This window comes from Chiloscyllium plagiosum, unplaced genomic scaffold (assembly GCF_037043375.1).
Source record: "Chiloscyllium plagiosum isolate Xiang-an unplaced genomic scaffold, Cpla_swu_hap1 HiC_scaffold_20, whole genome shotgun sequence".
NCBI classification, from domain to species: Eukaryota; Metazoa; Chordata; class Chondrichthyes; order Orectolobiformes; family Hemiscylliidae; genus Chiloscyllium; species Chiloscyllium plagiosum.
Genome location: NW_028270158.1, coordinates 51,049,465 through 51,077,463, shown reverse-complemented (window position 1 = coordinate 51,077,463; position 27,999 = coordinate 51,049,465). Strand labels below are relative to the sequence as shown.

The 27,999-nt window shown below is 41.8% G+C and overlaps 1 protein-coding gene across 1 annotated transcript; it reads left to right on the top strand.

The window, feature by feature from the left end:
- The first annotated feature begins 300 nt into the window (after positions 1-300).
- Positions 301-27,999, top strand: LOC148146620 (uncharacterized). The gene is made up of 6 exons (XM_087998071.1): positions 301-383; positions 3,538-3,617; positions 6,721-6,741; positions 13,967-14,013; positions 24,255-24,383; positions 26,520-27,999. The coding sequence occupies exons 1-6, from the start codon at positions 301-303 to the stop codon at positions 26,760-26,762; spliced, it is 603 nt and encodes a 200-aa protein (XP_087854197.1). The 3' UTR covers positions 26,763-27,999.

Sequence of the window (27,999 nt, the reverse complement as noted above, 5' to 3'; positions counted from 1 at the left end):
TCTTGAGAGTCTGATAGTCTCTTCCTTTGTATTCACAAGGGAACAGTTAACAGTTAAGTCAACCTAAAATTGTAATAGAGAAAGTGTTAACTGTGCTTTGGGCACTTTGATCATCTTATGTATTAAAAACACCTTACCTGAGTGATTTTGTTGGTAAGGCAGACAAAGGGACTTTGCAATTCAATTCGATTTTATTCACAAAATATTCCTCATTAAAATCACCACGTGAGCATTTCCCAAATTCCAACAATATTTACTGTTTATCTAACTCCATCCATCTGAGAAAGGACATTACCCAAAATGATCCACGTGTTTGAGCCGGGCTATTGGAATCTCCTCGCTGTCAAAGGGCTGTCTCTCTTCCACGAAGGTGGGTGTGACAGGTGAGGGCTGATCTTAGTCATAGTTTTAGAGAGGCACAGACGGAAACAGACCCTTCGGTCTAACTCATCCATGCCAACCAGATTAACCTAATCTAGTCCCATTTGCCAGCACTTTGCCCAAATCCTTCTCTCTCTCTCCCAGGTGGTCAAGCTCCACTGATGGGCCAGGTCGAGTCTTCGGTGAGGGGGTGATGTCCAAGTGTGTTCTTATCCTTCTTCACCCGTAATCTTCCTGAATTAAAAGGAAAAGAGCTGGGTGCAAAGCATCCAAAGGGGTTGTGCCAGGACCTGTCAAATCTTCCCCAATACACAACATTCGAGCTGGTTGTAACTAGTTCTCCCATGAAACTTTGTGAGCTCTTTGACTTTGGTTTCTACAGTTCTCTGCCACTCAAAGCTGCTGGCAGCTGTATAATTTCATTTTGCCAATTTTCTGTCAGGCCCACTTTCCATGGCTGTGGGTCAATTTAGAATGACTGATTTTGCCACCAACCCTCTGCCTCCCACAGAGGAAATTCTCTTGGGTATTTGAGTATTGTAAATAGATGCTATTGTGATAGATTGAATATTATATTTTTACTGAGTGTTTCTAAATCTTTCAAATTGTCAATAGCTTAATCTATTTCATCATTTGCATAATAAACTTCTGTTTTGTTGGTAAAACCAACTCTGCAGGATTCTGTGCTTGTGTTTCAGTAAAAGACCACCTCATTACATTACAAAGAAGTCTATCAAGCCAGATTTCAGTCTGTGATCTGACTTGTCCAGTAATAAAAGCCACTGAGATCATAGCAATTGGGGTGCTTTGTAGGATTTGAATTAATTGGACTGAAGAGAGATTTGTGACCATCCCTTCATGCAGCGCAGCCTGGCTGCAGCATTGCAATCTAACGTGTTGTTATGATTCAAAGTGCAACATTGAAAGAGCAACAACAGATTTTAAAGCTGGGAAAATTCAGCCCTTGCGATGGTAATATTGTACACAAGGGAAGGGAAAGTTAACCTTGTTGTGACCAACTCTCCTCACCTTGGGGCATAACCAGTTGGGGACCCTTGCCCAGTGACCTGTTGTAACATATAGTCATCCTGATAATAATAACCTTGATATGGAAATAATCTGTAGATGAGTCTTGAATATTTCAGCTGATAGGGCTGTGAAAGTTTGTTTCACTGTGAGGATTGTCTTTGGCAAGCAAAATTGTTGGTACATTGTCATGGAAACAAATGGTCACTGTAGTTTGTGTGGGTGCCTCACTAGTGTTATGTCACTGCCAAGGACCAATAATTAAAGGGATGAAATAAATCAGGAACTCATCACCATGAAATGGCAGGATAGAACATTGAAACCCCTCTGGACTGTAGCAAGACCAAAGACTGAGGACGGTGAGGAATTCCATAGTTCTGAGTTGCTGGGAAAGAATGATTAGACTGTGCAATTATTTTAGATTTCAATACTGTGGAGGAGGGAACTACGAGAATAGCTGATTTAGCATTAGATAGAATAAAAAAGTTCAGGGCAGTAATTGTGGCATTAATAAAGTAATAAGTTTAAGAAGAGTATGTAACTTAATACAGTAACAGCTAAATTGAGTATTGTATTAAATTATTTTTAACTCTGATGTTTGCAATTTATAAGTTGAATTTTTATCTCCTTCAATTTTCAATGTTGTGCAAAGATTTTCCAGACATTTGCACTCAATAGGCATAATTTAGACTGTGTAATGGTGTAAAATGAGTGATTCTAAATCAGCAGCCCATTCTATATCAGTATCAGTTTTCATTCTCATTGACTTCAATGACTGCATTGCCTTGACCCTTTTGAGATGTATTTGATTGAGATGACTGTTTAAGTCTCAATCCTAACTCAACAGTTCTAGTTAAAATTTAGCAGAAGCCAAAGAGGATTGCCCTCTCACATTGGTCCTCCTGTTAAAGCAAACTGTACTGTTAGAGAATAACAATGGGTACGCAAAGATGTAAATATGAGGGTGAGAGGAAAAAATGTTTTGACAAAGATAATGTTTATACAGAAGATGAGAAGTGTCATTCAGGTAGGAAGGTAGCCTCAGAAATTTTATTAATAAGAAGAATATCTGTGTTTGTAACTTAACTAAATTGTTATATGCTTTCTCTCCCTCTGCAATGTTTACATTTCTATTACTCACCACGGTTTCAAAATGTTCCAGTCATTATTTTGAACTTAATGATCTTTAATAAATATAATGCCTCCAACATTTGTTTCTTGTGAATTTTATTTCTCTCAAGCTCTGTTAAATATTTATACATTTGTAAATATGAGGTGAGCAGCATCATATCTCTTCACTATAACAGCTGTGCCTGAAAATAGTGATATTCCAAAAATTAAAATTTACTTTATCCAAAAATACTTTCTATCAAAATACCAGGACTCCCTTTTTCCACAGCTAGAATATGGCTGTTTCCTGCATTAAAGTTCTCCCTCACAATAATTCAAACTCCAGTCCAGTTCTCTTATTTACTAGCAGTTGTCATGGATACCCAAACATTGCTGCATCAATTGTAAAGGCAACCTTTTCCCTGAACTATTTCTCAACAGCTGATGAAGGGAAGCACAGTGAGGGAAGCAACTGGGCACTTGTGGTAAGTATCTGGAGATTAGGGCAAAAGAAATAATGCTGTCAAAATGATGTGGATCTATAAAATAAATTTAATTGATCGTGATTCTTGTAAAAACTAAATACTGTCATCATTGCTACCAATTCAAAAACTGCTGGACAAAACCTTCTGTAATGCTGTTTATTTTAGCCAATAAGTCAACCAGGTTTCACATGGATTTTACAGAGCCACATCAATTATAGTGTCTAATGTCAATAATTGTCAGCACGAGTAGGTGGTTTGGGAGTGGGGAAGAAGTTTGGCCCCAGTCTGCTACTTCCAGCGCTGACATTATTGAGAACTTTTAACTTATTACTATAATAAAGTGTCATGAGGTATCACAAGGAGGGGCCATTAGGATCAATTTACATGTGATTGTTTAAAACAAATGCAAAACACTTGCTAAGCAGTCTTTCATAAAGATGGCCTTCAATACTGGTAGTAATGATTTTTATGCTGTACTTTCTCCCCAATCTTTCTGACTTTTGTAATTTTATCAGGCTTTTTGTTTGAATTTCAGGTTGTTGAAAATGTTTAAGAAAATTTCCTTCCAGCAGAACCCAGTCGCTTTGTTTTTGGCACTTGAAATTACCCTTTCTGGTAAGTTATAGTAAAACAATCCGGAATACTGAACACTGTTGAATTTTAGTGTGTGCCTGTTTTCTTGAGAAAAAATAGCTACAAAATCAACAATTTCACACAAAGGGTATTGGAACCTGGAACTCTGCCAATGGGCTACAGGTGCAGAGTTAATTGAAATTTCAAGGCTGAGACCAATAGGTTCTTTGTTAGGTGAGGGTCTTGGGTACCAAAAGATTATGGAGTTAAACTGAGTAAGTGGAATTAATCTAACTATAAGAGTTAAGATGTGGAGGTTTTGGTGTTGGACTGGGGTAGACAAAGTTTTAAAAAATCACACAACACCAGGTTATAGTCCAACAGGTTTATTTGAAAGTACAAGCTTTTGGTGAGCTGCTCCTACGTCAGGTAGTTAGTGTGGCAGGATCATAGGACACAAAATTTATCGTAAAAGATCAAAGTGTCATACAACTGATGCGATATATTGACCAAACCTAGATTGCTGATAAGTCTTTAATCACTTAGAATGGATTGCAGGTTTTGATTCATTAATATTACGCAACAACGCAGAGTGGCCGAGCAAAGGCCGATAGCCAAGTTCAGAACCCATGAGGATGACCTCAACCGGGACCTTAGGTTCATGTCACATTACTAGTAACCCCACTATACTGTACACATACACTCTTACACATGATCACATTCATGCAGTCCCTCTCTCATACACACGCTCTCTGTCAGACACACACATGCACACTGTCTCCCAGACATATATCCATCACACTCGTGCACGCTCTCTCTCTCTCACACGCTCACACATACAAGTCTATGGGGTGAATTTGCATTTGCAGATACATTCTATTTTGCTCAAAAAGCACACAATCTGTAGGCAGTCAGTCCATGTGACATTTTGTAAATTCCTACTTTGGAAATAGAACTGGTCTGACTCAAGGTTGGAATACAGACAGACTGTAACCTTTTAATGTATTGTCCGAGCTGAAATGTCACTTTTTTTTTAATGAAACCTTAAGTTATCTTGGGACTTGAAAGAAGTTCTGGGATTTACATATTAATGAATTGAAACCTGTGACCCATTCTAAGTGATTAAAGACTGAACAGCAATCTAGGTTTGTTTAATGCATCAAATTGGTTGTATGACACTTTTTACTATAAATTCTGAGTCCTATGATCTGTCCCACTAGCTACCTGATGAAGGAGCAGCATTCCGAAAGCTTATACTTCCAAATAAACCTATTGGACTATAACCTGATGTTGTGTGATTTTTTTTTTAACCTTGTAAGAGTTAAGATATGGGAGCAGAAGTAGGCAATTTTGCCAATTGACTAAATGAAACAGACTCAAGGAGTTGAATAGTCTATTCCAGTTTCCAAAGCAAATACTGCTGATGCTGGAAATCTGAAATGAAAACAATGTTCTGGAAACACTCCGTAGGCTTTGCAGCACTTACAGAGAAAGAACACAAAGTTTTCAGTCGAAACTGTTCTTCAGAACTGGAATCTCACTTGACTTGAACCATAAGGCTTCATTTTTCGCAATCTACCCCGACCTCCACCAATATAAATGTTTGAAGGTGGGGTGAGATTACAAAATGCAGTCTGTGAACTTTCCACTGGACCTAACCAATGCCTCACCTGTCTCCCATTTTACCAGATAGAGGAAGCTCTTTGATTTACTGCATTCTTAAGTGAAAAGTGTGGACTGCAGATGCTGGAGATCAAACTCGAAAAGTGTGGCACTGGAAAAGCACAGCAGTTCACGCAGCATCTGAGGAGTAGGAGCGTCAACGTTTCACGTGTAAGTCCTTCATCAGGAATCCTTATGAAGGGCTTATGCCTGAAACGTCAACTCTCTTGCTCCTTGGATGCTGCTTTGCCAGCGCCACACTTATCGACTGCATTCTTAAGTGCCACATTGTGCCTCTTTTTACAACAGCAGCAAGAAACTCAGACCAGATGGCTAGCTTTGCAGACTTTACAGCCCGGGCTGCTGTTTGGCAAGGATAACAGGACCTCATGGAGGCAACCCCCAGTGTCCATACCTCACTGTAATCCTGGCCCCAAACTCTCAAATCCATCCCCCACCCCCACCCCACATTCCCTTCATCACGGGCTGACAGCTTAGTCTCCACCAATGCACTAGACCTACCTGGAAGTCTGGGCTCCCTTAACCTTCTCTTCCTCAGTCCTGGCATTTTCTTTGGAAACTGGAATAGACCATTCAACTCCTTGAGTCTGTTTCATTTAGTCAATCGGCAGAATTGCCCACATGTGCTCCCATGTCTTAACTCTTATAAGGTTAAAAATATTTTGAAATACTAATATTAGGTCAGCCCTCAACCCTTTCTTTCATGAACCCATGAACAGGAGTAGGTCATTCAAGCCTTCCAGCCTGCTTGCCATTAAATAAGACCATGATTGTAACCTCAAATCCACATTCCCACCTAACTTGATAACCTTTCAATCCCTTGCTTAACAAGAATTTAACTACCTCTGCCTTCAACATTTTCAAGTTCACTGCTCCCACCATCTTTTCAGGGACAGAGTTCCAAAAATTCTTAATGCTCTTAGAGAAAAGAATTTGTCTAATCACTGTCTTAAATGGGCCACTCTTGACAATAAGACAAACTACTGAGTAATGCCTGGGAATTAATTCCTCAAAGATCCTTTTAGATCCTCCGGAGAAGGATAATGTATGAATGTAGCTTTCCTCTTTCTCTCTCCATTAAATCAAAGGAAAAATAGTTGCTCCTTCAGTGTATCAGCACTAACACTGTTCTTGTTCACAATTGACAAGTTTCTTTTTCCATATTTGCTACCATCATGAGGAGCCTGTATCACAAGCAGCTGCATGTGAAGGGCCCATGTTTGTTTGAAATGTGCCAGCTGTAGTTAGGATGTAAGATTGGTAAGTTGTGAGCCATACCAAGTGCAGCAAAGCTGCTGCCAAGTGCTATAGTTTCTATTCAATTTGATAACCAGCGGAAAGTGTTCAAAGAACAACCCTACGGTGCCAGTACACATTTGGTACAATTTTGAATAAAATTTGCTAACACATTTGCGAATTGGCATATGTTTGATCATAACTATGTTTTTTTTTACATTTTTAGGATTCTGCGGTGCCCAAAACTGTAAGCTACATTTCCTACTAAATGAGTGTATCAGTGCATGTAATCAGTATATATCTCATACTTTAACCAAAGCTCTTCAGTCATTTGATGGACACAACTTAAGTGTTAGCGAGTTTTGAGAAGATATGTAACTCAGGTTGAGGTTTTGGATGTAGATTTGCTCGCTGAGCTGAAAGGTTCATTTTTAGACATTTCATTACCTTACTAGGTAACATCTTCAGTAGACTTTATGCAAAGCAATGCTGAAACTTCCTGCTTTCTATTTATATGTTTGGGTTTCTTTGGTTTGGTGATGTTATTTCCTTTGGTGATGTTATTTCCTGTGGTGAAGTCACTTCCTGTTTCTTTTCTCAGGGTGTGGTAGATTGGTTTGTTGATAGAGTTCTGGTTGGAATGCCAAGAACATAGAACATAGAAGAATACAGCGCAGTACAGGCCCTTCGGCCCTCGATGTTGCGCCGATCCAAGCCCACCTAACCTACACTAGCCCACTATCCTCCATATGCCCATCCAATGCCCGCTTAAATGCCCATAATATAGAACATAGAAGAAAAGCCAAGCTTCTAGGAATTCTTGTACATGTCTTTGTTTGGCTTGTCCTGGGATGGATGTATTGTCCCAGTTGACGTGGTGTCCTTCCTCATTCGTATGTAAGGATACTAGTGAGAGAGGGTCATGTCTTTTTGTGGCTAGTTGGTGTTCATGTATCCTGGTGGCTAGTTTTCTGCCTGTTTATCCAATGTATTGTTTGTTACAGTCCTTGCAGGGTATTTGGTAAATGACATTAGTTTTGCTCATTGTCTGTATAGGGTCTTTCAAATTCATTAGCTGCTGTTTTAGTGTGTTGGTGGGTTTGGGGGCTACCATGATGCCAACGGGTCTGAGTAGTCTGGCAGTCATTTCCAAGATGCCTTTGATGTAGGGGAGAGTGGATAGGGTTTCTGGATATGTTTTGTCTGCTTGTTTGGGTTTGTTACTGAGAAATTAGTGGACCGTGTTCATTGGGTACCCATTCTTTTTGAACACATGGTATAGGTGATTTTCCTCTGCTCTGCGTAGTTCCTTTGTGCTACAGTGTGTGTTGGCTCATTGAAATAATGTTCTGATGCAGCTTCATTTGTGGGTGTTGGGATGATTATTTCTGTAGTTCAATATCTGGTCTGTATGTGTTGTTTTTCTGTAGACGCTGGTTTGAAGTTCACCATTGGTTGTTCGGTCCACTGTGACATCTAGGAATGGCAGCTTGTTGTTGTTTTCCTCCTCTTTAGTGAATTTTATGCCAGTAAGGGTATTAGTAATGGTCTTGAAGGTTTCCTCTAACTTGTTTCGTTTAGTGATAACAAAGGTGTCATCCACATAGCGGACCCAGAGTTTGGGTTGGATGGTTGGCAGAACTGTTTGCTCAAGTCTTTGCATTACTGCCTCTGCTAAGAACCCTGATATCAGAGATCCCATGTGTGTTCCATTGGTTTGTCTGTAAGTTTTGTTGTCGAAGGTCAAGTGGGTGTTAAGGCATAGGTCCACTAGATTGGTGATATTCTCCTTGTTGATGAAGTTAGTGGTGTTTGGTGTCTGTGTCTTTGGGTCTTCTAATAGTGTAGTCAGTGTTTCCTTGGCCAGGTTAATGTTGATTGATGTAAAAAGGGATGTTACATCAAAGGAGACCATTATTTCATCCTCTTCTATCTTAGTGTCTTTAATGGTCTCACATACGGATGAGGAAGGACACCACTTCGACTGGGACAATACATCCATCCTAGGACAAGCCAAACAAAGACATGCACGAGAATTCCTAGAAGCATGGCATTCCAACCAGAACTCTATCAACAAACACGTCGAGTTAGACCCCATGAGAAAAGGAACAGGAAGTGACTTCACCACAGGAAATAACATTACCAAAGGAAATGACATCACTAACCCAAAGAAACTCAAAATACAAATAGAAAGCAGGAAGATTCAGCATTGCTTTGCATAAAGTCCACTGAAAATGTTACCTAGTAAGGTAATGAAACGCCTGGAAATGAACCTTTCAGTTCAGCGAGCAAGTGTACATCTACAACTTAAGTATTGCTGAAGAAAGATAATTTTATGAAAACTTCTCATCTTGCACTCACCAAGTCAACTCTCAAGAAATATCAAATTAAGGGGATAGCCAACATTAATACGAGATGAAATGTGGATTCTGATTGGTAGAGGTGTTGCTATGGAGACCACACTATTTAATAATAAATGACAGTTAACTGCCTGGTGTTGTTTAAATTTTAAACCTCATAATTCTGATTCTGATAGGTCAAGACATCATTTGACAAATGAATCGGAAAATGGCTGCCAGCTATTTTGTTGATTTGAAATAGATGCATATCATATACATGTTCTTTCTGACTGCAAATAATATGCCATATGTATTAATATGTATAACTTCCTGTACACATAAATGCACCAAAGTATCAACTCAACCCTACACCAAGGTCCAGTGTAATTCTTCACACACTCAGGATTAACTGTCAAATGTTGCCCAATTGCAGTCTCACATTTTATACTGCACACTAGAGTTTTGCAAGTGTGACCTGGTTATATATGGTCAGTGCCATGCTTGTAATAAACAGCTGAACAAAGATATGCTGTCTGATATGTTCTGCCAGTCCTCAGAACTTGTGGCCCATATACCAGGCATCAAACTAGTTCTGAACTTCAACTACACTTTCATTCCCAATTCCTTTTTATAATATAGCTCTTGCAGTTTAGGATTTTTATAAAGAACAAAATGGCACAGACACAGGCTTCGTTGTTATTGAAATAAACCACCTGATTCCCTGATACAAAAGCTCTAAGCTGATCTGAATGACACTATCTTGATTGTTTTGTCCAATTTAAATCCTTCCACGATTTAACATCGATTGCAACCCAAAACAGACACAATGACCAATGATTTATTCAAAATAAATCTCTACCAGGAAAGCATGTGCAAAACCTCATGTTCTTACTCAAATCTTGCTCAATTTGGACCCAAGCTCCATGCATTTCTTTGTTACACTCCTATACTTTAAACTCTCGGTTGATAATTTATAATCCTCCATGCAGTTGATTGTTCTGGTGAGAATTATAAATCCTTGAGCCAGTTTGACCATTTCAGATCCTCTTTTGTGGCTGTTGTTCACTCAGGGATCATGATTTAGCTGTAACAGTTACAATCAATAAACATGGCTGGTCTGTCCTGCAATAATTGTAGGCCTGAGTCAGGCTAACCGACCCTGACCTTTGTTTCCATGGCAGTGTTAGCCCCTTCACTTGTCTCTTTTACAATGACACTTCTTGAAACATCAAAAACATATTTCCTGAGGTCATTCTGCTCAATGGTCAGTACTTGGAATCTTCTTTGATCCTTTGAGTCTGTTTCAGATTGTCCAACTCAGTGTTGATGTTATTTTTACAACTGAAAATAATAGATCCAACCAAGTTGAGGTGTCTCCAGAGGCAAAGCTGATTTCCATGTAAAATTTTCTCTCTTTCTGTGACAGGAGTGAATTCTGAAGCCATCTTGTTATGACAATGGCTTCCTCCATTTCAATGATTATCTCCTGTCATTATTGTGATAATGTCCAGAATTCAAGTCCTTTTAATATCATCACCACCTGACACCACAACCCACCTCCCCCACCAAACACCCAACACACACACACACACAAAATGTAGCCTGCTTATTGTTTAGGCTTGGCTGTTATTTATGGTATTTATGTCCCTAAGGTTTGATTTTCCTTTCCCCAGCATATTTCATAAAGTCCAGTTTGGAGGGGATTCCAAACTCATTGGTTGAGCCTGACCCTCTACGCATCTTACAACAGTAACTTACAAACACACAGTTGCTTTAACACTAAAAAACATCTAAAAGCACATCACTCAGGTGTAATGAAATCACATCACCCATGATTGTGACCACTGGCCTGGATTTTCCGATGGCCAGTGTGAAGAGGAATTGTGGATGAGGACCATGGGAAATCCCCATTATTGCATACTCTGAATAAACAGCCAGGAAATTGAAGATTCCCCTGGGCAATTCTCCTTCGTCTGGAATGCTCCAAAAGTGTCTGTTTAAATGAGAGAATTTGGAGGGTTCCAATGAAATTAAAAATAATTATTCAGGAGAAGCTAGATTATCAAATACATGATTTAACTCCTGAGTAATCATTCAATACAGACCATCTTATTGGACAGACTCCTAACTACACCTCCCTACGAACCACTAACATCCCCCAGAGTGTGTTCTGGACCCACTGTCCCCTTCCTCTGCTCTGGACACCATGCGCCTCCACAGGTCACCTTCCTACCTCATTTCCCTGCTCCTGACTTTTCCTATTTCAGACCCAATGTCCCCGTACCCCACTCCTCTGGATCTAATCTGCTTACCCATTTCCTCCAGGGACTTGCCACCCCCACTTCCACTACTCTAGACACATCAGTTCTTTCTCTCCTGCAGACCTGTACACTCCCTTGCCCCACTTCAGCTGCCCCTTCTTCTGATCTGGGCCTGATTTATTTCACTGCACCCCAGCACTCATTTCTTGCACTCAGTCCTGATTTGCCTCCCCCACTCTAGGAACTACCCCAAATTCCCCCACCACAAACTCTCTACTCTTGCCAACTTGTCATCCACTTACTGGTTACACTCTTAGAATGAATCAGACTGTCTCCACCTTAGCATCCCACAAAATCCCGAGCTGAACATCTAACTATATAAATTTTACATCAAAAAGTGCATCTCCAAAACATTTCTACGTCCATCTCTTCATCAGCTCACTTGCTGTTGAAACTCTCAAATGTGCAATTAGAAATATAGAAAATGGTAAATAAATAGAAATATATACATATAAATAGAAGTAGAAATTCCAATGCTCGCATATTGGTCCCACATCAAACCTTGTTCATCCATCACTCCACGACTGGCTCCTGAATCCCCAGGCCTTCAATTTAAAATTCTCACCACCATGTTTAATTTTCTAATGGCTCTCTACCCTTCCCTATCTCTCAAAGCTGCTTCAGCACATAAAACATTGGAGCAGAAAATTAGGCCATTCAACCCATCGAGTCTGCTCTGCCATTCAATCATGACTGATAAATTTCTCAACCCCATTCTCCCACTTTCTCCCCATAACCCTTGATTCCCTTGATACTCAAGAACCTATCTATCTCAGTCTTAAACAATGGCCTGGACTCCACAGCCTTCTGTGGCAATGAATCCCACAGATTGACCACTCTCTGGCTGAAAACCTTCCTCTTTATCTCGGTTCTAAAAGGTCTTCCCTTTATTCAAAGGCTATACCCTTGGGTCCTTGTCTCACCTAGCAATGGAAACATCTTCCCAACATTTACTCTGTCCAGGCCATTCAGTATTCTAAACCTCATCTTTCTAAACTCCGAGTCCTCAAACATTATGTTAAGCTTTTTATTCCTGGGACCATTCTTGTGAATCTCCTCTGAACACACTCCAGGTGCAGTACATCCTTCCTGAGATATGGGACCTAAAACTAGATGGGCTTCAGATTGGTTCCACAGGTCAGTGCTATAGAGAATCTAAGGGCTTGTACTGCACTGTAATGTTCTTTGTAAAACTGCGCACAATACTCCAAATGTGATCTCACCAGACCATATACAGCCTCGGAAAGACATCCCTGCTTTTATATTCAAGTCCTCTCAAAATAAATGCCATCATTGTCTTTGCCTTCCTAACTACTGACTCTACCTGCAAATTTACCTTGAGAGAATCCTGGACCAGAAATTCCCAAGTCTCTTTGCACTTCAGACTTCTGAATTTTCTCCCCATTTAGAAAATACCCCATCCCTCTGTTCTTCCTACCAAAGTGCATGACGTCACACTTTCCCACATTTGTACTCCATCTGTCACTTCTTTCCTAAACTGTCCAAATCCTTCTGCAGCCTCCCCACCTCCTCAATGCTACTTGTCTCTCAACCTATCTTTGTGTAATCTGCAAACTTAGCCAGAATACCCGATTGTTAATGTATAAAGTGAAAAGTTGTGGTCCCAACACTGAGCCCTGCGGAACACCACTTGTCACCAACTGCCATCCTGAGAAGGACCCTTTTATCCCCACTCTCTGCTTTCTGCCAGACAGCCAAGCTTCTAACCATGCTAGCACCTTGCCTCTGACATCATGGACCCTTGTCTTATTCTGTAGCCTCTTGTGCAGCACCTTGTCAAAGGCCTTTTTGAAGTCCAGGTAGATAACATCCATTGACTCTCCTTGGTCTAACCTGCTCGTTACTTCCTCAAAGAATTCTAGATTTGTCAGGCATGACCTCCCCCGATGAAACCATGCTGACATGCAAGGGATTGGAGTGATTCACATAACTGGCTGCTGAACCCAAGCAGAGATTCAATAGCAAACCTTTAAAATCTCAAAGTAAAATTACTTACAATAGAGAGCTCCGTTAAACCCACTGAAATAAGTGTCCCCAAATAATTTTATATTTGCAATAGCAATAAAACAACATTCCAAAATAAAACCCTGAAGTTAGCATTCTGCACTTTCATTATGCAGATTTATTTGTGTACACTAGTTTGCAGATGCATGAAGTGAAAGGTATAGTTTGCAGTGTAAAAGGGACCAGAATGTTAAAATGAATGTAGACAAATTAGGTGAGTGGTAACACTGTGTAAAGTGGAGTTCAATGTTTAGATCCAAAAAAAAGTCAACAGCAAGAATTTAGGCAAAGATAGATTTAATTGAGTGATTAAAACAATAAAGGAATTAAAGGGGCAAGTAGGGAAAAACTAGTTTTTTTAGTGGGAAATCCAGTACAAGAGAGTTTAAACTTTAAAATCAGAACTAGGTCATTGAGGAGTGAATATAGAAAGCACATTAATGATGAAATGGACTCGATGGGCCGAATGGCCTTACTTCCACTCCTATGTCTTGTGGGCTTATTGACAGTGAAATTGTAAACTGCCCCACCCCCAACCCAAAACTCTGTGGATGTTAGATTGATTGATTGAAACTTTTAAGATGATTTATTTGATAAGAGTATTAAGGAAATGTGAAACAAACAATATGAAATATAGATTAGTCATGACTTAATTGAATAACACAAGAGGCTGAATGTTTCTATTCCGACAATTCTTGCTTAAATTGCATTTTGACTGATAATTTGTGATTGTGTGCATTTTTCGACAAAGACAGATGTAATAATGATTTGTGCATTCTCTCTTCAGCACCTGGCACAGATATTGATCTCAAACCTACAGATTATAGATTTACAGTAAGAATGCTTCAGTATCTCTCTCTTTTTATTCAAGGCCAAGTTTTCGTATGTGAAGTAAAAATATATGAAGCGTGTTTAATTATTTTACCTTTAAATGTATCATTATAATTTAATGAGGAAAAGATAAACTTACTGACAAGTATCTGAAAGAAAAATATGCACCACCTTAGGATGTCCCTAGCCACTTTTTGAAGTGCAGCCAGTCACAGTTGTAACATGGAGAAGTACAACATTCAATTTGAATACAGAACCGTTTTCCAAGCAGCAGGGAGATGAGTGACCAGATAATTGGTTTCAGTGATACTGTTTCATGGATTAAAATTGGTTGGGACACCAAGAGAACCCGTTAATGAATAATGGTTGGGAAATTGATGTCAAAAACCTGAGAGTCATTCATGAATCAGCTGGATGACTGCAGCTAAAACATTTGTAACAGGTGGCTGCATTCACACAGTGCACTTAAAATCCAAGGGTGCAAAAGCTAACATACTGTGCTTCCTATACCTTTAATTTCTATCATTTCCAACAAAAGCATTTCGATCATTTAGCTCTTAGTGGCCTGGTATTAATATGATCAGTCCCAAGACGAGGACCCCCATCTTAATAAGATTCCAGATAGGATGCCCAAATTGTCAACTTCTGGTGAGGAGGGATGAACAGGCTCCCTGTTTTATTCAACCACTCCCTCAATTGGTCACAACAACGTTAATTTTTAAAGGAGCCTTTCCTTATGGATCCTTTTTTGACAGACATTTACCTGTACTTCCACGCAAGTTACCAACTGTATCTGTTGCACCCGATGTGGTCGCCTCTACATCAGGGAGACAGGACGCCAACTTGTGAACAGTTTCAGAGAACATCTCTGGGACACCCGCACCAACCAACCCCACCGCCCTGTGGCTGAACACTTTAACTCGCCCTCCCACTCCACCAAGGACATGCAGCTCTTGTGCCTCCTCCATCGCCATAACCTTACCCAAAGCCTGGAGGAAGAATGCCTCATCTTCCGCCTCGGGACCCTGCAACCACACAGGATCAATGTGGATATCACCAGTTTCCTCATTTCCTCCCCTCCAACCTTATCCCACTCCCAAGCCTCCAACTCGCCATTGCCCCCTTGACCGATCCTACCTGTCCATCTTCCGTCCTTCCTTCCCACCTGTTCGCTCCACCCTCCCCTCCAACCTATCACTTCCACCTGCACCTTCATCTACTTATCACATTCCAAGCTTCCTTCTCTCTCTCTTTCTTTCTTTCTCTCTCTCTCTCTCCCTCCCACCCCCCCCCCCCCACCAGCCCCACATCCCCTCCCATTTATGGCCTACATGGTCCACAAGCCTCATTTCTGATGAAGGGCTTATACCCGAAACATCAATTCTCCTGCTCCTTGGATGCTGCCTGACCTGCTGTGCTTTTCCAGCATCACAATCTTCACTCTGATCCCCAGCATCTGCAGTCCTCACTTTTTCCTTGTGGATGCCTGTTCCCCAAACAAAATGAATTTATACCTTTAAAAGGAGCCAATTTACAGGGCTTTCGTGTGCTAATCAAAGAGTGACTTAATTAGTTACTCAACATAAGAAAAATAAGGAAGAAAACAGATATACATAGAATAGAAGAGAGATATTTTCAAAAAAGAAAAAAGTTGAAGACATATGGATCAGTCTCTGAGTTTCATGAAAAAATGATGGGATGCTGCATCCGTTACATTAGATGATACAAAAGGTAGAAGACAGAGGGTGGTGGTGGAGGGTTGTTTTTCAGACTGGAGGCCTGTGACCAGTGGAGTGCCACAAGGATCAGTTCTGGGCCCTCTACTTTTTGTCATTTACATAAATGATTTGGATGTGAGCATAAGAGGTACAGTTAGTAAGTTTGCAGATGACACCAAAATTGGAAGTGTAGTGGATGGCGAAGAGGGTTACCTCAGATTACAACAGGATCTGGACCAGATGGGCCAATGGGCTGAGAAGTGGCAGATGGAGTTTAATTCAGATAATTGCGAGGTGCTGCATTTTAGGAAAGCAAATCTTAGCAGGACTTATACACTTAATGGTAAGGTCCTAGGGAGTGTTGCTGAACAAAGAGACCTTGGCGTGCAGGTTCATAGCTCCTTGAAAGTAGAGTCGCAGGTAGATAGGATAGTGAAGAAGGCGTTTGGTATGCTTTCCTTTATCGGTCACAGTATTGAGTACAGGAATTGGGAGGTCATATTGCGGCTGTACAGGACATTGGTTAGGCCACTGTTGGAATATTGCATGCAATTCTGGTCTCTTCCTATTGGAAAGATGTTGTGAAACTTGAATCGGTTCAGAAAAGATTTACAAGGATGTTGCCAGGGTTGAAGGATCTGAGCTATAGGGAGAGGCTGAACAGGCTGGTGCTGTTTTCCCTGGAGCGTCGGAGGCTGAGGGGTGACCTTATAGAGGTTTACAAAATTTATGAGGGGCATGGATAGGATAAATAGACAAAATCTTTTACCTGTTGTTGGGGAGTCCAGAACTAGAGAGCAGAGGTTTGGGGTGAGAGGGGAAAGATATAAAAGAGACCTAAGGGGCAACTTTTTCACGCAGAGGGTGGTACGTGTATGGAATGAGCTGCCGAGGATGTGGTGGAGGCTAGTACAATTGCAACATTTTAAGAGGCATTTGGATGGGTATATAAATAGGAAGAGTTTGGAGGGATATGGGCCGGGTGCTGGCAGGTGGGACTAGATTGGGTTGGGATATCTGGTCGGCATGGACGGGTTGGATTGAAGGGTCTGTTTCCATGCTGTACATTTCTATGACTCTAAATAGCACAGATGTTGGAGGTTAGCAACTGATTTTGAAATACTTGGCTTTGCAGGCCAGCTGAAAGACATTCATGCCATTCCCTTTTGAATGCAGTTTCATTTGCTTCCTGGCTTCAAGTAGAGATAGTGTTCCTTTCTTTTTCCTTGCAGTGCAAGGATGACTGGTGATTTTCTCAGCTTTGACCCTCAGAGCTGACATCTTCACCAACCTGCAACCACAGACAAGGGGTGAAATTGACTTTTAACCATTGTCCCTGTGTATACTTGAAAGAAGAAAATAAAAATATGCATGTCACCCAGACTGCCCTTTTCTTACATCATGCTCACTGCCTGTAGGATTAAAGGAGACTACAGATTACAATTTAGTTTGTAATATGTTTCTCCTGGTGAAGTCCTTCTCTTTAAAGCTTCCTTGACAGCCAACAGGTGACATACCATGGTCTTTCTCAAAGCTGAGGATAAGGCAGACAAGCCACCCAGACAGTCATTTGCTCAGAAATTACATTCTCAGTTACTTTAGGTTGAATGACTTCTTTTTAAAAGTAGTACTGAGAATGGGGCCAGGACCAGAACTAAGCTCAGTTGTTGGGTAGTCTCATGGGCTGAGTCACAGGAGCAAACAGAAAATTGGAGGCAAATAACAGAAGTGTTCAGGGTCAGCAATGGCTTGTGGAGGAAAATCATATTACAATCCAGATTGGTGAGGGGAGGTTCAAGACTAACAGTGGGGAAAGGAATGGTAACACTTGTTGAGTCAAAGATGTAAGTGATGCAACAGGGTGATGATAGAAGGCACAGGATTGGGTTTTGCATGTAACACACACCATTTTTCATGGCTCACTGAAACCACACACCTGGTTATAAGTATGATAGATCAAACTGGGAGGATGGTCACTTTGGGTGGCGTTCATGTTGTGCACAACTGGCCAACTAGAAGATTCCCTAGAAAAGGCCATGTGAATTTGGTGAGAACCCTATGCTATTGACCCCAAGATTAAAGCAGCCCTCAATTTCTACACAAGTGGTAGTTTCAAATGACATCCAACTGACTGCCACACAAAGGTGCATATAGCTGAATGATAATCTCATCTGCATGATGAAATAAGTAAGCACCCTGAATGAAAACAGCAGCCTGCAAATTCAGTGTCATCGCTAGGTTTTCTTAAGTTTATGAATCATCCAATGTACTCATGTTGCTATAAAAGCTCTCTGGGAACACTGAGCTGCATCTGTAATCATAAAGGATTTCACTCCATTGATGTACAACTGGTGTGCCCTTGGAAAAGATTAGGTCTGTGCTCATTTCCCAAGGACTTGTCATAACACGAGCATCTTGCACAACTCATTGATCCCACAGCTTTTGAAGCCCCAACCCAGATCGCTGGATGGATCTTGAGTGACAAGGGCCATGTCCTGCATACACAGCTTTGTCACCAATATGGCATCTCCAGAGTGATGCATTTCTGGAGTATTGTAATCAAGCTTATGTCTGCAGTGGACCCATCATAAAGAACGAGGAGGTCATCATGAAAACAAATGGGCTTTACATGAATGCCAGGAGAAAGTGAGGACTGCAGATGCTGGAGATCAGAGTCGAGAGTGTGGTGCTGGAAAAGCACAGCAAGTCAGACAGCATCCGAGGAACAGGAGAATTGATGTTTCTGGTATAAGCCATTCATCATGGATAGGTAAAAATGCTAGGGCCAACCTGATCCACTCAAGGTTTTCAGAAAGATAAAGCATCTGCACAATCATTGCTCCATCACCTTCCTGGGGTGTACAACTAGCCCTGCTATCCACCCACATTAAACTAAGTCAGCTTCCTCTACCACCTAGAATAATATGGTGAACAGAACTTGACTCAGACAAGCGTTTGAATGAGAATACCTTTGAAGCATTCAAGTCTCCATGTTACATGCCTTCTTTGCCCAATCTACCATTGTTGAATTGCTTTGAAGATATTTTCTAAATCAACCTGTTCTGAGATGTTAATACAAACCTCTGGAGCAGATGGGATTTGAACAGGGGTTTTCTGGCTTAGAGATATGGACACTACCAATGTGCCAATGACAGTGTTCTCAATTGCTTTGAATGCAACTGCAGCTGTCTCATTTACTGTTGCGGAGGTGCAAATCAGCCAACATGCTCCAGAACGGATGGATGGGGAGCAGTTGTGCTCGCATTTAGATCTTTGCTCCACAGAATGATTATCACAGGTGTACCAGTTCATATAAACATTCAATAGAGTGTGCAAGAATGCAACACATCACAGTCAGAATTACTGTCTGTCTCCCTATGTCCTCCCTAACCAATTTACTGAGAAATATGGAACTGACATGGCCATATCACCTGGTATTGTGACAGGCCGCACCTAATCACAATTAATCAAAATGGTCGCAGTAAACAAAATATGTCATGTGTATGTTATAAGGGCAAACAATGTGGTAAAATCATCAAAGTCACGTTTGTTCAGAATTTTAAAAGTTTCCTTTTCCTTCTGCCACATAAAGGAACTATCCTGACATTAACAGCTGAGGTGGGGTAATCAGATTACTGTTATTCTCTCTTGGATGACTGTGACAATCCTCCAAGCATCCTCTGGAGGCATGCAGTCTTAAGGTGCTGCAGAGTCATGCCCTCAACATTGCTCGTAAGAGCAGTAATGGTCATTAATACAGGTGATGCGGAGTCGCTGCTCATTCTGGGGTGGCCTGAGAGGACTGCTCCAACATCTAGGTGCACAAAAGCACTTCCCTGCCTTCCTAAGGAGCAAATACCTCAGCTGGAGATGGTCCAGTGCCTCAGCATCCCTCTCTCTTCCCAGTCACTGCTGTACTGAGCCCATGGCTAGAGCGATGGAATGCAGGTCAGAATGCTTTGGAGAAAGCTATGCGGTCAAACACCTGGAACAGAGCACAGCCCATGGCATGCATGGACTCCTTCCCCCTGCAAAGCTGTATGCAATATTTGCCATATTTTCGCCACACCCCGGGGAACGTCTGGCAGGCTTCTTGTGGCCATGACTAGATTCCCGTCATCAGCCAAGGATATCAGAGGAGGAAGAGAGAGCTGTGTCAAAATCCTGAGATTCCCTCCCTTACAACATTGTGGGTCAACCCACAGCATGTGGAATGCAACAGTTCAAGAAGGCAGCTTGCCATCATCTTCTCTAGGGCAACTAACGACAAGAAATGCTGGCCATCCAGCAATGCCCATATCCTATGAATGAATAGAATAAAACTAAACTTTGTGGACCCATAGTGACTAGCCAAATTTCTTCAGCTGCTGGATGGATAATGAAAGTCAAATTGTATTATACTAATTTAAAGAATAATTTGCTAATTATTTGTTCAATTAGACTCCACTGAAGAAGTTTTCCTCCTCTCTCTACAAGAATCTCAGGGTGTCTCTCTCCCACTGCAAATCCCAGGTCATCTCCTCTGCCCTGAAGCTCTTCAACCATGACCTGAAACAAACCCGCTACCACAGCCACGTTTGCTTACCTATTGTACTCTATGCTACTCTATCCCCACCCCCACCCTCCTCTAGCTTATCTCTCCACGCTTCAGGCTCTCTGCCTTTATTCCTGATGAAGGGCTTTTGCCCGAAACGTCGATTTCGAAGCTTTTCGGATGCTGCCTGAATTGCTGTGCTCTTCCAGCACCACTGATCCAGAATCTGGTTTCCAGCATCTGCAGTCATTGTTTTTACCTATACTGTTAGTGGCTAACAATGGGTGTAGTGTAATGGCAAATTATGTGTTAACAAGGCCTGGTGTGTGGAGTAGGGGGCTAGGACATGGGACAGTTCAATTCCTAAAATTATTGAACTCGGTTTAGAGTACGTAGGGCTGCAGGGTCCCCAAGTGGAAAATGAGGTGTTGTTCTTCCAGCTTGGACTGAGCTTTGCTGGAACATTGCAGCAAGCCTAAACAGAGATGTTGGCCAGAGAACAGGGTGGGGTGTTAAAATGGCAGGCAACTGGAAGTTCAGGGATTTTTTTGTGGGCAAAACATAGATGTCCTGTAAAGCGGTCAGCCAGTCTAAGCTTTGTTTCACCAATGTAGAGGAGACCACATTGTGAACAGCAAATGCAGTGGACTAGATTGTGAGAAGTGCAGGTAAAGTGTTGTTTCACCTGGAAGATATGTTTGGGTCCTTGGATTCTGAGGGAGAAGGAGGTATATAGGCAGGCATTACACCTTTGGCAGTTGCCAGTAAAGGTGCCATGAGGCTGTTGGGAAGTTTTGGGAGTGAAGGAAGAGTGGACCAGGATGTCCTGGAGGGAATAGGCCCTGCGGAAGGCAAACAAGGGAGGGGAGGAGAATATGTGTCTAGTGGTGGAATGTCGCTGGAGGTGGATGAAATGGCAGCTGATAAACTTCAGAATGTGAATGCTGGTCGGGTGATAGGTAAGGACAAGGGGAACCCTATCGCTGTTGCCAGAGGGAAGAGAGGCGATGAGGGCAGAAGTGCGCAAGATGTATCAGACCCGGAAAGAGTCCTGTAAAGACTCCATTGAATTCTCCCAGTTCCTCTGTTCCCATTGCATATATTCCAATGAGGCTAACTTTGACAAGACAACCTCCAAAATATCCACCTCCTTCATCAACAGAGGATTCCCCAGCACTGTTGTCAACAGGGCCCTCAAATAGGTCTGACCCATCTCGCGCACTTCTGCTTTCAACCCCTCTCTTCCCTCCTGCAACAGCGATAGGGTTCCCCTTGTCCTTACCTACCATCCCACCAGCATCCAGAAGATTATCAACCACCATTTCAGCCACCTCCAGTGGGATGCCACCACCAGACATATATTCCCCTCCCCTCCCTTGTTCATCTTCCGCAGAGACCATTCCCTCCAGGACACCATGGTCCACTCTCCCTTCACTCCCAACACACCCCTACAGCACCACACCACCTTTCCCTGCAACTGCCAAAGTGTAACACCTGTCCATTTACCTCCTTCCTCCTCAGTATCCAAGGACCTAAAAAGATCAGCAAGGCAGCCTATGTGCGGACCCGCAGGAGATGGGGAAGATACTAAATGAGTATTTTGCATCAGTGTTTGCTGTGAATGAAGACATGGAAGATATAGAATGTGGAGAAATAGATGGTGGCATCTTGAAAAACATCCATATTACAGAGGAGGAGGTGCTAGGTGTCTTGAATTGCATAAAGGTAGATAAATCCCCAGGACCTGATCAAGTGTACCCTGGACTTCTGTGGGAAGCTAGGGAAGTGATTGCTGGGCCCCTTGCTAAGATATTTGTATCAACAATAGTCACAGGTGAGGTGCTGGACGACTGAAGGTTGGCTAACGTGGTACCACTATTTAAAACAGGTGGTAAGGAAAAGCCAGGGAACTATGGACCGCTGTGCCTGACAACGGTGGTGGGCAAGTTGTTGGAGGGAATCCTGCAGGACATGATTTACATGTATTTGAAAAGGCAAAGACTGATTAGGGACAGTCAGCTTTGTGCATGGGAAATCATGTCTAAAAAAAAATGAGTTTTTTTGAAGAAGTAACAAAGAGGATTAATCAGGGAAGAGCTGTGGATGTGATCTATATGGACTTCAGTAAGGTGTTCGACAAGGTTCCTCATGGGAGACTGATTAGCAAGGTTAGATCTCATGGAATACAGGGAGAACTAGCCATTTAGATACAGAACTGGCTCGAAGGTAGAAGACAGAGGGTGGTGGTGGAGGGTTACCTTTCAGACTGGAGGCCTGTGACCAGTGGTGTGCCTCAAGAATCGGTGCTGGGTCCACTGCTTTTCATCATTTATATAAATGAAGAAGGTTACCTCAGAGTACAATGGGATCTTGATCAGATGGGCCAATGGAGTGGCAGGAGTTTAAATAAATGCGAGGTGCTGCATTTTGAAAAAGCAAACCAGAGCAGGACATATACATTTAATGGTAAGGTCCTGGGGAGTGTTGCTGAACAAGAGACCTTGGAGTGCAAGTTCATAGTTCCTTGAAAGTAGACTTGCAGGTAGATAGGCGTTTGGTTTGCTTTCCTTTATTGGTCACAGCATTGAGTACGGGAGTTGGGAAGTCATGTTGCGGCTGTACAGGACGTTGGTTAGGCTACTTTTGGAATATTGCATGCAATTCTGGTCTCCTTCCTATAGGAAGGATGTTGTGATACTTGAAAGGGTTCAGAAAAGATTTACAAGGATGCTGCCCAGAGTTGGAGGGTTTGAGCTACAGGGAGAGGCTGAATAGGTTGGGGCTGTTTGTCCTGGATCGTCGGAGGTTGAGGGCTGACCTTGTAGAGGTCTATAAAATCATGAGGGGCATGGATAGGATAAATAAACAAGTTTTCCCTGGGTGGGGGAATCCAGATCTAGAGGGCATAGGTTTAGAGTGAGGGGGGGGCAAGATTTAGAACGGACCTAAGGGGCAACTTTTTCATCCGAGGGTGGTGCATGTATGGAATGAGCTGCCAGAGGAAATGGTGGAGGCTGGTACAATTACAGCATTAAAAAGGCATCAGGATGGGTATATGAATAGGAAGGGTTTAGAGGGATGTGGACCAAGTGCTGGTAAATGGGACTAGATTAGATTAGGATATCTGGTTGGCATGGTCGAGGTGGTTCGAAGAGTCTCTATGACTCTATACCTTCCAGGTGAAGCAGCACTTTACCTGCACTTCTCACAATCTAGTCTACTGCATTCACTGCTAACAATGTGGTCTCCACTACATTGGGGAAACAAAGCATAGACTGGGTGACTGCTTCGCAGGACTTCTACATCCTGCCTGTAAAAGAGACCTTGAGTTTCCAGTTACCTGCCACTTTAACACACCACCCTATTTCCTGGCTAACATCTCTGTCTCAGACTTGCTGCAGTGTTCCAGTGAAGCTCAGTGCAAGCTGGAAGAACAACACCTCATTCTCTGCTCTGGGACACTGCAGCCCTCCAAACTCAATACTGAGTTCAATAATTTTAGGAATTGAACTCTCCCATGTCCTACTCTACTCCACACACCAGGCCTTGTTACCACATAATGTGCCATTAAACAATACCTATTGACAGTTACTAACAGTGTCCATTAACAGCCATTCATCCTCCTAGCAAGATCGGTATCCACTCCTTTGTCTGTCCAATTGTTCTTCTCTCTCTTTGGGCTCTGTCCTCACCTATCATTTACTCCTGACCCTCTCCCCCACCCTATCTTCTGCATATACACCCACAGTTTCCGAGCTATCATCAGTTCTGACGGTTACCAGATCTGCAGTGTTACCTCTGATTTCTCTTCACAGATGCTGCCAGACCCACTGAGCATTTCCAGCAACTTCTGCCTGTGTTAGCTAACATTCTTTATTTTCAAATACTGATGTAATTCCCGATTTGTCAAATGTTCAAGCTGAAACATGACAAGGAGCAAATGTCAAACTGATGATATCACAAAGAAACTCAATTTTCTCCACAATTTGCAGGGAACTACAACCTCTGTGCTCAGGACTGCAACCTCCTGCTACGCATGCAATGACACTGAGGATTGTACTGAGTATCAACTTGCCAACTACACAACAGAAAAATGTGAAGATCCCAATGCTGGTTGCTGGGTATGTCTATGGTTATAATCCCCCTGTCTTTACCCCAAATGCCAGTATAGTACTTAAGTATCTATCTTCTGTGTAATAAAGTCTGATGTCTTAGACCTGTTGTTGCAAACCAGTCTCAACAGAACTCAAGAGGGTGTGATTAGTATAGCTCTAATTTTCACACCAATAATCTACTCCATAATACTTCATTAGCACATTAATTTTAGTAGTAGCATGGCAGAACTCCTATGCATTGTGTAGTATGGTAATTATGCAAATGTTTGCTCACTACGGTAAATTCACAATCTCATGTTGTTGTTAGAAAACCTACTGGGATGAAGGACGGAAATAACTAACTCCTTGAGATGATTTGGGTTGCTCATCCCTGAAAGATTAAATTTAAGTTTATCTGCTCACTGAAGATTAACTTATAGAAAAAGTAAGCAAACAAAACCTAAATCTTAGCATGGACTAATTAGAAATTGTACTCAACAGCTTCCAGTGCTGAGGTCAAAAGTAATTAAACACCACAACATGTTCAAAGGTCATTCAAAATTGGAAGTTTTTTTTTCACTTCCTTTGGCTGCTGTGTAACTGTTCAGCTTATGTTTAATTATTCTTGAAGTACGCCAGATCCTGAGCTTTTGGATCCTTACCTCCTTCACCCTAACAAAGTCTATAGGATTATTTAAAGAGGAATAAGCCATAGAGCCCATCAGACCTGTTCCGCCAACATCCAATAAGACCTGCAACTGAACTCGATATAACCAATTATCCCTATGTCCCTCGAGTGGCTTAAAGAAGAACTTGCACCAGGTGGGATATCCATCTCTTTCTAGTGGTATTGGTCATGGGTTTGGAATGAATTGTTTAAGAAGCCGTGATGAATTTCTGCATTATCTTGTAGATGATACACACTGTTGCTAGTGATTGGTGATATTGGAAGGAGTGATTGTTTGTCAATGTGGTGTAAACACGTGGGCTATTTGTTCTGCATGGTGTCAAGCTTCTTACATGCTTTTGGAGCTACACATATGCAGGCAAGTGGTGAGTATTCCATCATTTTCCTGACTTGTGCCTTGTGGATGGTTTTGGGAAGTCAGGTGAGTTATTCGCTGCAGAATTCTGAACCTCTGAACTGTTCTTGTAGCCACAGTTTTTAAAACTAGTTCAGTTCAGTTTCTGGTCAATAGTAATTCACAGGGTGTTTATAGTAAGGAATTCAGTGATGGTAATGCCATAAATGTTACATACCACTTGTCAGCCATTGTTAGATATTGTGCAGGTCTTGCTGCATGTGGACACAAATGTTTTAGTATTGGTGCTGAACATTGTTCACTGTTCATTGCGCATTTCCCACTTCTGACCTTATAATGGGGGGAAGGTCCTTAATGAAGCAGTTGAAATTATTTGGGCCTATGGCACTTCCCTGAGGAATTTCTGCAAAGATGTCGTGGAGTTTAGATGACTGACCTTCAACAAGCATAAACATCTTCCTTTGTCCAGGTGTGACTCCAACCAGTTGAGTTTTCCCCCAGGTTCTAAGTGACTTAAATCTGTCTAAGGCTCCTGATGCCACTCATTCAAACGTCAACAGCAGTCACTCTCATTTCATCTCACCTCATGAATTCAGATATTTTGTTCATGTCTGGCCAAAGGCTGTCATGAAGTCTGGGGCTAAGTGACCCTGGCGAGACCTTAACTGAGTGTCACTGGGCAGGTTATTGCTAAGCAAGTGCTGCTTGATCACACTGTTGATGTGATCCTCTATTGCTTTATGAATGATCAACACTAGACTAATGGGATTGTAATTGGTTGGGTTAAATTTGTCATTGTTTGTTTATGGGACATACCTGAGCAATTTTCCACATTGTTGGGTAGATACCAGTGTTGTGACTGTATTAGAACACTTCAGGGAGCAGCAAGTTCTGGAGCACACATCTTCAATAATATTGCCAGAATGTTGTCAGAGTCTATAGCCTTTGCAGTATACAGTGCCTCCAGACGTTTCTTGATATCACATGGATTGAATCAAATTGGCTAATCAACGGCATCTGTGATGCTGGGGCTCCATGGAGATCCAATTAAAATGATTCTAAATACGAAAAGAAAAACTCTTTGTTTTATTAATTGAAGTGCACTTCTAATGTTTTGCAGATATGGATGACTATCTTAGGAAATGAAACTACTGTAGCCCGTGGTTGCAGGGAAAGTTGCACGAATGCCGATGCAGAGGAGAGCTGCAATGAGGTGATGGACATGACGTATTGCATCAAGTGTTGCCCAGATCCTGAGTGCAATGTGGAAGTATTGTTCAGTCATGGCACCAGGATAAGAGAGGACACATGTAACATGCTTGCCATTTTTTCACTTTTCATTTCAATGAAATCAATGATATAAGAGGAAAATGTTAAAACTTCTGAGACCAAACATTTTAAAATCCTCACATGGAGTCACTCCACATAATCCTCTATCATTTTGCATGATTCCAACTGACAGCCCAATCTATGGTATTGCTGCTTCACATGAGTTGCAGCTGTCAATGTGAGAGCACCCATACCACTGACATCGTTACATAGTAAATTAATTAACAGTAATTGTGAAGATATTTGATCTCATCATTTCCATCCCATGCTTATTGACCCCAATGAATTGCCAAAGGAACACAAACAAGAATGAATCTGGCAGATGACTGGTTCAACCATTCACCATTGGGTCTTGCTCTTGACTGCTAAACGTTGCTCACTGGTTCAGGATTAATCTGGAATGCAAAGGTAACTCACATTTTGTTTACTTTTTTTTGCAAACTCTCTTCTTAAACCCTATCTCCTACCTTCCCCAATCTCACTTCCATCAATGTTTTTGTCACTAAGGTTGAGGCCATTTAAAGCAGATGCCTTGCAAATTCTATCCCACCAGTCCAAACTTCCTCCAAGTCTCCCCCCACCCTCGGTGTCAACTTGCACTTTTTTCTAGTTTTTCTCCTAACTCTCCTCATACTGTCTCTGAACTGACCCATCCATAATCTCACTCCCACTAAACTGCTGACCACTCACCTTCCCTTTCTGGCTCATGTTATCGGATAATGTTAACAATTATCTCCCTCAGGTACGGTCCCTCTTGTTAACATCTAACATCACTCCTCTCCTCCAAGAAAAAAAACCCAACCCCCTTCATCCTTATACAATGCCATCTCTAACCTCCCTTCTCTGTTCAAATGTTGTAAGTGTGGTTAAAGATATTACTAACCAGAACTATTTATTGAACTATATGCAGTACATTATACACAAAACAAGAAGAGATCTCCACATGACTACTATAGAGTCAGTCTTTCTATCCTACTGACAGCTGCTACATTATACCACATCTCCTTCTAGGTGTTCATCCTGTGTCTAAGTGTTTACCTTTCCCTGGAAATAAATATGTCCACATTTTCCCATTATTTACATATCAATTCGTTATGAACCTGTAACCAGCTCACCTGTCCATCAAGTCTCTATTGGTGTAACTTCCAGGTCAACCACTTGACTGGCTGTAACTGTTGAATTCTTATTGGCTGTGGCTGCATGGACAGGCTCATTATGCAAGGATCTGGATCAGTGGTGCTGGAAGAGCACAGCAATTCAGGCAGCATCCG

Coding starts and splice junctions, on each gene's coding strand:
- LOC148146620 (XM_087998071.1), top strand. CDS start 301: ATGATCCACGTGTTTGAGCCGGGCTATTGGAATCTCCTCGCTGTCAAA. Junction 384..3,537: donor CACGAAGGTGGGTGTGACAG/GTGAGGGCTGAT, acceptor TTTGAATTTCAG/GTTGTTGAAAATGTTTAAGA. Junction 6,742..13,966: donor ATTCTGCGGTGCCCAAAACT/GTAAGCTACATT, acceptor TTCTCTCTTCAG/CACCTGGCACAGATATTGAT.